General features: G+C 46.5%; 1 protein-coding gene across 1 annotated transcript; it reads right to left on the bottom strand.

Annotated features, from left to right (window-relative positions):
* Positions 1-217: 217 nt before the first annotated feature.
* LOC111255278 (uncharacterized) lies at positions 218-11,813 on the bottom strand. The gene has a single exon (XM_022817070.2). The coding sequence runs from the start codon at positions 7,802-7,804 to the stop codon at positions 6,122-6,124; it is 1,683 nt and encodes a 560-aa protein (XP_022672805.1). The 5' UTR covers positions 7,805-11,813; the 3' UTR covers positions 218-6,121.
* Positions 11,814-12,126: the final 313 nt, after the last annotated feature.

The raw sequence follows: 12,126 nt of genomic DNA, 5'->3' as shown, positions 1-12,126 counted from the left end.
CATATTACATCTATTTCAAGTCTTTAGGAAAAGGTGCTTCGTAATTTTTCGATCTGACCTTATTCTTGACAACGGTTTCAGGGGTGCTTCAGGCATCTCAGCGGGCAGGCATCCCACCAACGATTCGTATCGTACCGAACCACTGTCTTTTATCTATACCAGTCAATAAATTGAACAAATATGTCGATTAAAAACCATTAATAAACACAAATAGCTGTCGGGATAAATTATTGATTTATTTTAAATAGAAAAAAGTGCATTTGAAAGTCTAGAATCTAGAAATAATTGTAAATATATACCTTTATGTTTTTTTGGTTCCCAATTGGATACCCATTGTTGTTTAAAGGATCTTTTAAATAAATAAAACTATCTGGTGTTATTGTTTAATCTACACCTACATATCTATTATGTTATTGTTATATATACCATATATATTGTTATATATATGTTATTGGTATATTTACCTATTACGCAGGCCAATCAGGATCAGTAAAAAATTACCAAATAGTTGTTTTTTTTTTCGTAATGTATCACTGTATTTATTTTATTTATATTTTCATTTTTTGTTATCGTCGTCTTCTTTCATTTGTATTTAAACTCTTCACTATGTTTAGTCTGCCATATCCTGCCTCGCCGTCATCGTCACCATTCAATCATATCTTGCCGCGTTATTTCTTTAATCATCTATTTATTATTACTTGCCAGTATCTCTTAACCGTGGATCCGCCAAAGAGGTTCACCGCTACACTCCGCTCACTTTGGTCTATACCAAGTGAATTCGCTTTTTGCTTTTCGTTATCATTTTTTTCGTTTTCTTTGCCGGCCAGCGAGAAAATACCTAATATTTACCCAAATCTCTCTTTCTGTCTGTGTTCGTCGTATGCTGAATGCGCCCCTCCCGTAGAGCTTACCCCATTTATATTCACGCTTTTTGCACTCACACACACACACACAAACACTCACGCATACACACACAAGCATACACAAACGCACGCACGCACGCACACACAGACACACACGGAGACATTGTTGTACCACTGTTGAAGTGGTAGTTGTCCCTAATCAGCAACCCGCTAGCGTCTGGGTAGTTTCCCAGAGAGGTCTCTATTATCAGAACGCAATTCTCCGAACTGACCCTATTATGTTATCGGCATTTTTCATTCTTTGCATTTATATTCTGCTCGCCAGGGTTCCTTATGCACCGACTGCTACGATTAATTATATTCATTGCGCGTCGGCACGGCTTGAAAATCGCTCACTGCCATTGCTTTCGCCGCTCGTCGGCTAGTGAAATTGCCCTGCCTATGTTCTTCCTAGCGACGTCTTGTCCCATTATTATTGTTATAACTAGTATATAATGTAATACTAATAATATAGTTACTGTTGTTATTATTGTTCTTTCATAAGATCCTTCATCTAGGATTCGATGATGTTGTGCCGTCACTTTTCTGCTACTGTCATCTTAAATAGTAATAGTGTCGTCATCAGCGTCATTTATTACTCGTCATATTCAATGTCATTATCAGTAGTAGTATTTTTATTCCTTTTGCTCTGATTAGGTCTACGCCAATCCGCTTAGGCCATCCTAAATATATTGCCGTTGATGTCATTTGGCCTAATGCAACCCGCGCTGTCCTTGCTCATTGTGTAGTACTAATTATTATGATTGATATCTATTACACTAGCAGTAATAATTATTTTCATTATCGTTACAAAAAAGCAAAAAATGAATTGGGTGTTTTTGTCGTTTATTTTACTCAACTATTACTCAGTTGCTACGATGTATGGGAATTCTGTACAGGTTAGAGGGGCTCGTGCTCACCGAGTTCTTCATGTTGCCGACCGCGCAACAACCCTACGGTCGTACGGCGCTTGGATGTGGCCCCCTAACGTCTACATTATTACAGCGTACTGTGATTTTATATATATATATATATATATATATATATATATATAGCTTTCCAATCATATCCAAACATGTTGCTCATTTATACCATTTTATAATCATAGTTATCTCCAATATCAAGCCATCCATAGTCGCATATGTATTTCCTTTCATATGCCGCATTATCATTATTTGCAACGTTGTTGATATTTAGTCTACTTTTATATATATATATATATCTATGTATATTGTATGTATATATATCGGTCGAGTTAATCGTGTGATGTGTATGCACAAGGAAAGGGACCTCCGACCGCGGTGGACCGCGCACACCAAGTGGACGGATACGCAATGTAGATCTTTTGCTCTCGTTTGTTGCTTCTTCTATAAAAGATTTGAGGGTCAGATTCTGATCCACGTCTGCAACAGCTGGCTGCTGGCTTATCAGGACCTGCAGGCCTTTTCTAGAAGAAAACCTGACAATAACGATTAAACGGATTAGGGTTATGTAAGGGTTTAGGCGCGTCGCCGTCGGAGGTTTGCTTCAAGAGACAAACGAAAGCGTTCGGGCCGGGCGCCATCAACCGTTGGTGAACACCTTGAGAAAGACATCGCCAAGATTTCAAAATTGGAATGAGGATGGTCAATCGATGCTATTTCCCACGCCTAGACCCTTAGTAGGGTTTTGCCAACTTCATCGTGCCCCATTTTCCAATTTCGTTACTTTCCAATTAGAGTAGAAAAAAAAACGTCGACTTGTCAAATGTTCACTTTTACTTATTTAAGATTAATGTTCATGGAGAGATACATACGCCAAAGGGTTTGCCGCCGTGGCATTTCAGATTCTCAACGGTTCGTCACAGAGGTTTTTCTGTTCTTGGTACAAACATCTTATTGCAGCTGTATGATTGCTAACCTCCCGGTTACCGTTTCATTGATATTCAACCTATCAACAACTTTTACGTTTCTGTGCCTGCCCGTACGTTTACGCGAGGTCCATGTGGACTATGTTTTTTATTCTTGTCAACCGTTTAGTCAATTATGATAAAAAAAAAAAAAAAAAAAAACGTCCCGTCGTCGCCAAATCCTATTTCAATGTTCGTTATCTACTTAGAAATACTTCATTCGATAGAAATAGACAATTTTTTGCGTCAAATTCACAATACGTTTAGTAGGAAACTTCAAAAATGTCATCACGTTTCTCGCTGTGAGGAGGGAAATCGTACTTTTTTGCTGATGGCGCACTCAGGACACTGACCGAACTGGAAGCCAATAGATGTAGACAATCCTTTTTACAAAATAGACGTGTATCAAATCGTTACTTTTGGTGTAACATAGGTATTTATAGTGGTGTTTTTTTACATTTTTTTTTTTAAAATCCCATCCCTGACATAAATCGAGTATCTGCAGAGTGACCGTACACACAAATGATTTGATACCACACTGACATTGTTCTGGTTAGAGGGAGATCATATAGAGAGCTCCGACAGACCTCTCAATGAATGGGCTCCGCGTACCTTGTAGGCCATGTTCGAAAAAAGCTTGAACACTTAAATCATCCTAATAGTGATAAGCGTTTTCCGACAGATCCCTGAGAAATGCCATACTTGCCGGTTTTGATATCGTCTCTTTTCGCGGTAAAGTTGTTTTCTTTTTGTTGTTCCTTACTTTTTGCCAGTACGCAAATGCTTTTCATGGGTCTTTTATTATTTTTCGATCAATTAGTCACGATTTGATTTACGGGTTGTATATATATATAGAGAGAGAGAGAGAGAAGAGAGAGAGAGAGAGAGAGAGAGAGAGAGAGAGAGAGAGCGTTATATTACAATAATGGTACATTCGCTTCTGGAGCGGATTCGGTGGGAACAGCGTCATGTATCGTATAATATAATAAACATCATAGTGACAGCCGGCGCCAAAGGGTTTGGAAAAATGTACAATTTGTGTTCTCTTCATTTTTGAGAAAGGTTCTTCTTGTACGCATCGGATAAATAGTAAGAGGGCAAACAATAAATATTTATATATCTATTTACGTTTGTGTATGTCTTATGTATGCATTGATGTCCTCACTTCATGATACTTCTCGATCATATATATATATATATATAATCTTGAAGTTACTAATCCACTACATGGTTACCATTGTAGGGTCTGATCATTCAACTGATTCTAGCGTATGTATATATACCGCAATCAGAGCATGTTTTCTTTCAGCAAAAATGACTCTATATACTCGGAGGTATTTCGAAGGGAGGGTAGGGGTATGTATTATGTTTTGTTGTTGTTGTTGTTGTTGTTGCACACACACACTGCTATAGATTGTATCTTGACGTATTTAGTCGCATTTTTCCCTGTGTCGCGTTTGAGTTGGAATAGCGAGATTATTTCTTATGCCTATGCACAGCGTTCAGTGATGATATATTTGTTTCACCGTGCTTTTGAATGCTTGTATGTAAAGTTCTGTAGAAATAGCTCATCGAATAGGGATCGTCTCGATGTGCGGGGGATCCCATCGAAGGACGACAGATGGGGCAAAGAAACCTCTGGGGAGGCAGATAATTCACAAGAGGTTTATATATTTACATAATAATACATCCGGACTGCGTGCGGACATCAGACATAAATCACACATTGTGTCGTGGTTGAGAACGTGGCACAGGATCACGTCCTCCATCCCTATGTCCACTCGGTTGTACGCACCTTTGATGGAGACGATTGATTTCAATAATAATAATGAATATAATTATAATATTATATATCGAAATGGCCGACGCCGCCGCTGCCGTGCACTATTTATAGACCTATTATATAATATAATCTGTTTGCCTCGTTTCGCTTCTTACGACGCGTCCGCTTTCAACCAAAAGGGAAACGAACGTTTTTAATGGCTCCTTTAAACGATACACCCGTCGCCATACCTCCTTCCAGCGTAGCGGCGGCGGCGGCGGCGGGGGGTTTAGAAGACCAGCTGTTTTATTATTTACCATCAACTAACGATAGGTTTCTGGCTCACAAGTTAGCTTCCTCGTGCAATCGGGCTGACCCGGTCTGAATACAATGGTACTGACCTCACGCGAGCCGATATTCCCTCTGAGCGTTCGGGTGTTTTTAACAGTTGTAGAGTTGTGTGAGGCGCGTTCTTATGTCAGATAGATCGTCTCCTAATCGTGTTTATTATCACCATCATGGCGTACTGGTGTTGTTAGTTATTATGAATAATAGTAATAATAATGATAATCGTAGTGATAATTATTATTATAGTTACTACTGTTCGCTTATCTATATGCTGGCTGCATTTTTGGTTGATGTTACAGTCAATGCAGGGTCTGACCACTAACCAAATCTTTATCGAATTTCTATCAGCGGTACAATCTTTCTCTTGACATAGTTATATACATTAGAGGTGATAAGAGATTTACGCGTTCTGCATCTTCCCGGCGTCACATTCTGTTGTTTCTCTAGTAAGTTTTTTGCTGGTACTATCTCGCCCGTAACATGGTTGTTTGTGTTAACATTGCAGCTTTGACTGAGGCTGTTTTGTTTTTTTCTTTTTTTTTTTTTTGCTGTGATTCTGTTATTGTGGGTTGTTGCCTTTCGAATACATAAAGAACATTTAAAGTAGAAATTATAACGATGCAGAAAATTGTAGTATATAAAATTTTTACAGTTATAATATAAGGATTTCTCGTACTGCAAATATGTAATCGACTGTCTCTAGATTTTGAAAGGAAGTACCTCACAGCGTAGGTTATATGGACGGGAATCGATTCTGTTCCTATACAGAAACTAACCAGTGGTAAAATGCAAGCTCTGAACGCCTTATACGAGCTTAGAGTTAAAATAGACATAACATTTGCAAGGAAAATGATATTTTGAGGGATGTGTGCCCTTGTGATGTGGATCGTGTGACTGTATGAACTGTTGGAGTGTACGTGAATTGGCGCAGGGCCTTCTGATTCGATGGTTCCTCGTGCAGATAAGCCCAAACGCTTTATCAGCTGGTTCAATCTATCGGCGAGTTGTTTTTGTTCTGCTGCTACTTCTGCTGCTGCTGCTGCTGCTGCTGCTGCTGTTATCCTTGGTTGACGTCGCTGCTGCTGTTGAAGCTGGCCGTTGGGTCACTTTCGCGCGGCTCTCTTTGTCGTCACTCTGGCAACAATGCACTCCTGTGTCGAAATAATCGTGCACGTTATTATTGTTGCGATTATTGTTTCTCTTGAAGCTATAGCTGCTGCTTTAGGATTGAGCACCAGCCTCGGCCGTTCCCTGGTGTCCCGGTTGCAAGTAGACCGATATCATGTCCCTGAGGTCCGGACCGTTTTGGTATCGACGGGCAGTGACGATACCTGCGGCGGACGCCATACCCCCACTGAGGTCTAGCCCGACCGAACTGCCGGGTTGGCCTGCGCCTGGCGCGACCATTGGGCCTGCAGCGGCTGGCGATCCCGGCTGAGCTGCGTGGCCGCCAGACGGTACTGAGCCAGGCGTCGAGGGCGGCGCCACCGCACTCCTGCCGTTGAGACCAGCGCCTAGACCAGGCAGACTCGAGGCGAGGTTGGAGCCGAGGTTGAGACCAAGGTTCGAGTTTATATTACCGGACAAGGACCCGGAAGCTCCCGGAAGTCCGGAGAGTCCGGACAGCGCCGAAGAGCTTCCAGAGAGGTTGACTGAACCTGGAGTGGAGCCGGGCGAACCGTTGGGCGTGGCAGCACCGCTATCGTCACTCCGCACGCTCTGCTGACCCGGTGTACCGGGCTGAGCCGAATAGCCGAAACCGTAGCCGGGGTAAGTGTACTGGTCATAGCGCTGGTAGAGGGGGTTCATCTGCGATTGCTGGTACATCGACACGTTGTAGAAATCGCTAGCCAAGGGATAGCCCTGTGGAGTGTACGAACCCACGGAGGAGTATAAGTCGCGCGTGGAGTCTGCGAGGGGCATGATGTTGTTCTGTATTCCCGGGAGCCGGTTAGCCTGAAGCTGGTTACGCTGCAGGAGTCCCGCCGAATCGGTAGGACCCTGGCCTACCGAGGGCGCTGTTGGAGCGGCATACTTCTCCTTTTTCATCAACGTCTTTGTTTTTCTCCTTGGTCGGTATTTATAATCCGGATGTTCCTTCATGTGGACGGCTCGCAGACGCTTCGCCTCGTCGATGAAAGGTCTCTTCTCTGCCTCGGACAGCAGCTTCCACTCGGCACCCAGTCTTCGCGAAATTTCGGAATTGTGCATCTTCGGGTTCTCCTGGGCCATTTTCCTGCGTTGGCCGCGCGACCACACCATAAACGCGTTCATAGGCCGCCGCACCCGGTCCGCGTCCTTTTTACTGCTGGGCCGCTGTGCCGCCTGGCCGCCGGGCTGGTACGAACTTCTGGACATGAAATCCTGACCCAGGTGTGTCTGACTCGGTGAACTCGGAGAAGGCTGGCCGATCTGCTTTAGCGCCTCGGCGGTCGACTCGGTGATGCCGAAGAACTGCTGCTCGAAAAACTGCTGCCGCGACTGCTCAAAGTCCGGTTTGAACTCCGTCTTAAACTCCGTTTTCACTGTCTGAGCGGACGATGGCCTATCGGCCGGAGGTAGGCCCCGCTCAGCACTCATAAGGCTTAGCCGGTCCAAAGGTTGACCTCCTTGGCCCATCCCGAGGCCAGGTATCGTACCGGGTAGGCCTCCTGCTAGTGATCCCGGGGCAAGGCCTGCTCCCTGGCGGTGTTCCGGTGTTTGACGTAGGTCATCGGCGTGCATATCCGAAGCGTCGGGCGCGACTCGAGGCGACCTCGTTCCTCGTTCATAGTAGTCCCGATGGGGCGAACCACATGAACCACCGTTCGCACAATACTGGCAATGACATGCACCTGATGCATCGTGGCCCGGAGCTGCTGGTGGCCACTGTTGCCAAGCGGGTGGACTCGATGTTGACGCCATAACGTCGAAAAATGGCGTAGAACGTTCACTGGCGGCGCACTGGTCACCGAGGTGGCGATGTTTAGACGCGCATCTCAGGAAGCAGTCACGAAACAACGGGTAACTAGTTCACACTCGATTAGATGAATCGTTTGCTAATTAGTGTCCATAAATAGTCTGCAGTCGTTTCGGCCAGCTCCACAGTCACTTTGGCTGGGTGCGTTAAAATGCGCCGTGATGTTTTTCAGTTCGATCGTATGCCTTCGAACGATCTCCACAACAACCACACGAGTGCACGCCCTTAATTTTCGACGTAAAAGTCAAACATGGAAGACACATTCATAGAGATGCCATTCGATCCTCGTTTCTCTTGATTTTCATTCGAGGTCACTGAAGGACGATGACCACTTAGATCGACTCTGTATAAGGGAGGCACTGCTCGGGTGACATTCGAGGTGTACTACGCATCGCTGAGTTGAAACAGGCTGAAACGTTCTGTTTTCCCGCGTTTTTTTTGTCTTGCATTTCCACAGGAGAAATCCGCTTTATTTCTATTTCTACTTCATCTTAATCTTTTCGAACTCTGACTTTGAGATAAACGCCAAATGGAGATTGGGAACCTTAGATAGACTAGATATCTCCGTGGCCACTGAGCCGTTGATGATCGGCCGCTCCCGAGGTCCTAACTCTGGGGGAGGGGATGGGGAGTCAGGATCTTCGGGAACGACTTCTAGCGACTAACTTCTCTCTCTTTCTTTCTTTTTCAGTGTTTCTATCTGCTTGTGCTCTCAACTGAGGGGACTGTTTGCTTCAGTAGTCCTTTGTAGTAGTGGTGATCGTGGTAGAAGTCTATTGCCGCTCTATGTCCGCTCCCTCCGCCGCTTCGCTAGAGCTGAGTGGCTCCAAGAATGAAGTGATGTGCGCGAGGGTTTCAGCCGAGTTTTTGTCGAACTTGCTTCGGGTAAATAGAACACTGCTTCTGGTGGTTCAATTCTGCTTTTAGCTCACTCACTCCGTCCACCACGGGCCTTCCTCCTTCGGTGGCGATGGGTGAAGACACAGCAGCCGCTACAGCCTCTGCGGCTGAGGCTAAGAGCGATAGACTTCGCCTAGCCGAACGTTTGTCTCTATCGGAGTGCGCGACTCTTAGCCTATCGTTGTCTGCGTGAGTGTCGGTGAGTACCGACGTGTGTGAGTGTGCCGAGATGGGGTCGACTAAATTGATTCCCGGGTTTCGTCGCCAGGGGAAGACTATCCCACTCCCTTAGCTACTCAACTGTCGACACCGCTCGTGGAGTTCGCCAGCGCGACCGGCACCACAAGCGGTAGGCAGTCCTGAAGCGCAGGCTCGCTGGCAAGGACCGAGGTGAAAACCAGCAGCAGCAGCAGCAGTAGTAGCAGCAGCAGCAGCAGCAGCAGCAGCAGCAGCAGCAACAGCAGTTTGCTTGCTTGCTTGCTGCTGTTGCAACGTCGAAGAAACACAGAACAGCTAGTTGCGCTTCTCACTCCAGGCTACCTTCTTTATTTGGCAACTGACTATTCTGTCGTACAACACACTAGTCGACGATTACCTACGAAGGTAGGCAGAAAGGTATGTGTCTATCCAGCCAGACAGTGCAGTGCCGCCACAGGATTCGCTTGGGGAGCAGAGCAAAGCTCGCTTGCCGCAAGCTGCAGCTCCGGCGTCAGCTACAGTCGCGATCCGGTCGAGGCAGTTAGGCAGTGCTTCTCACTCCGATCGTTCGCTCCTTCCACCCACTGGTGAGTCTTCGGGTCTTCAGGATCTTTTTTTCTCTCTCACTATTTTGCCTAGTCGGTCTGCTAGTGCCTGGCAGTTTTCCTACTTCTACTATCGTGTAGCTTTCTCTTGCCAGCACGTCGTTCGCCGCTGTTGGAGTTACCGTCGAGGATTTTTTTGTGCGCAACCGTCGTCGAGTGCCTGCGAGCGGTGGAGAGCCACTGGCAACAACAACGACGACGACGACGACGATGATGATGATCGAAGTAGCGGCAGTAACAGTGGCAGATCGGAACACCGCTAGCTAGAACTCTAGCCAATAAACTCAGTGACTGGCGGCACTGGTGACAGTGCGAGAGAGAAGACGATCACACGAGTGAGCAATGCGAAGCGCCGAGTGATCGCAGGCAGACTATCTGGGCTAGTCGTCGTGGTCGTAGTAGTGAGACACGAAGTAGTCCGGGACGGGAAGAGTGGATGATGAACGAATCGAATAGCTAGAAGCGGTAGGTACAACACGGGATGTCTGCGATCTCACGAGTCACAAGTACTATTACCAGGGCCCGATGATCTGGATCGAGCTGTCCAACTTCAGCTGGTCGAGGGTGATTAAAGCAGCTCGTTGAAGAGTTCTGGCGAAATGTTAGGGGGGTTTGATGACTGTGGTAGGAGGAGACGACGGGAGGACTTGAAGGGAAGGGGGCTGAGTAAGAGGATAATCGAGCGAATAAGATCGTTGTTGGGGGTATTGCGTTGCTGCTGCTGTTGTTGTTGTTGTTCTTCTTCTTCTCGTCGTCGTCGCTGTTGTCGTCGTCGTCGTCGTAATCGGTCTGGGTGGCCTAATAAGCTGCTGCCAAACCCGCCGAAACCGAACGGAACAACGGGCGCTGTTCTTGCGATTGGCGGCGAACTAGACTATTTCACTCTGCTTAGAGTATGCGCTCCCTCCGAATTCAAGAGCAGATTAGCGCGTCCGAGTACCACAGCACCACTTAATCTTCAGCAACAGTGTGTCACTGGCCCCTCCATCCACTGGGGTGGTGTAACTTTAATCCGCCTTGGATAAGCGCCCGATTCGAACTGGTTCGGATCTTCATTCGAGGACTGATGAAGCGTTGCGGTTTCGGTAATGCGGTTACGATATTGAGGTCGTCACACGATTGTGGTTAGCGAGTTTACGCGATAATGAATAGCTGCCGCGGCATCAGGCCAATTGCAAATGTGAGCCCTCCGCACGCATTGTAGATAGTGTTTATAGAGAATGGGGGAAGGGGGAACAAATGCGTAAATCCGCGGACAATCTTCTTTCGAGGAAGCCGTTAGCCCCTTGACAGTTGATCTTTGATCGTGTTCAAACAAAGTCCTCGGAAGTGTCGTTTGCAGTCGTCGAATAGAGCAATTTGATGTGTTTTTTTTTCTCCCGTGCTTGTCGCTTGATTCGATCCAAGATCTCTGCTGTTCTTTCTGACTGAACCGATACGTGGGCGGCAATCTGTTTGTCACGTTTCCACCCCTTGACCGATAATAGGGGAGGTCGAACTCTTGTTGTGAACGTTACTGTTCTAAACACTGCTATGGACAGAGAAGATCTGCGGACGAATAGGACCTTCAAACACACACTTGTTTTTTAGACAGACGATCCTGCTGTGTTTCGTTTGTATCCGAGGCACAACCGAAGTTCACCACCAGGATGAACTACTTTTTTCACCACTTTCTTTATCACTGTCTACTTCTTCCTTACGAAATCTAGCTTAGGCACAGGCCTACCATTCACAGATGCGTCGCGTGCTTTCCGATGTTTTCGACGTATTCTAGTTCGCTGAATCGCTTGAGTTGCAGCTAGGTCATGGTGGAAATTTCCCTACTATTTCCCGACACCTTAACGCATCGCTTCGCGACGACCAACAACTGTTCTAGCAGTGAACAGCAGGGACACTCCGTTTCGAGTTGTCTCGTCGATGGCACGAAAATGTTAGAATTTTTCTCTCACACGTGATTCTCTGCCGCGACTCACCGACGTGGTGATGATCTTCTCTCACAAATGTCTAGGATATAGGTCTTCTACTTCTTCATCGGGTTCTCTCTAGTTGTGCACTCTACGATTCCTGCCGATGGTGAAATCGGCAAACAGTTTCCTGCGGCCGGAGCCTAGGGAAAACCGTTATCTCTGTTAGAAAACACTTAGGCGCCGGGAAAAGCTCCCCTCGCTGGCGCGGACCATTCAAACCGATGAATAGAGCGAATCTGAATAGATCTTTTCAAAAGGCGCGGCCGACAGCCGTTCACGTCCGGCCGAAGAACCGACGAAGGGCTAACACTCACTCGCCGCTGGCCAATGAGCGTCGCCGGTGGGCCCCTTGCGAGCGATCATTGGCTAGCCGGGTGAGGAGGAAGGGCGATCGGCGCGCGCCCTGGCGGTGGCCGCAGACAGCTCCTCGTTATTAAGGGCGGTCGGCAATGATTTTCCTCCGGACAACGGGAGAGGGGGTTAATTTTGCCGAGAAACTCTTAAGATAAGCGACAAGTAATTACGAGGGCGGTGGTGGTAGCAGCAGCAGCAGCAGCAGCAGCAGTAGTAGTAGTAGCGGTAGCGGTAGCAGTAGCA

This window comes from Varroa destructor, unplaced genomic scaffold (genome assembly GCF_002443255.2).
Source record: "Varroa destructor unplaced genomic scaffold, Vdes_3.0 BEIS01000001.1, whole genome shotgun sequence".
Classification (NCBI taxonomy): domain Eukaryota; kingdom Metazoa; phylum Arthropoda; class Arachnida; order Mesostigmata; family Varroidae; genus Varroa; species Varroa destructor.
Note: the sequence above shows the minus strand (reverse complement) of the source record. Positions and strands in the feature narration are given on the sequence as shown.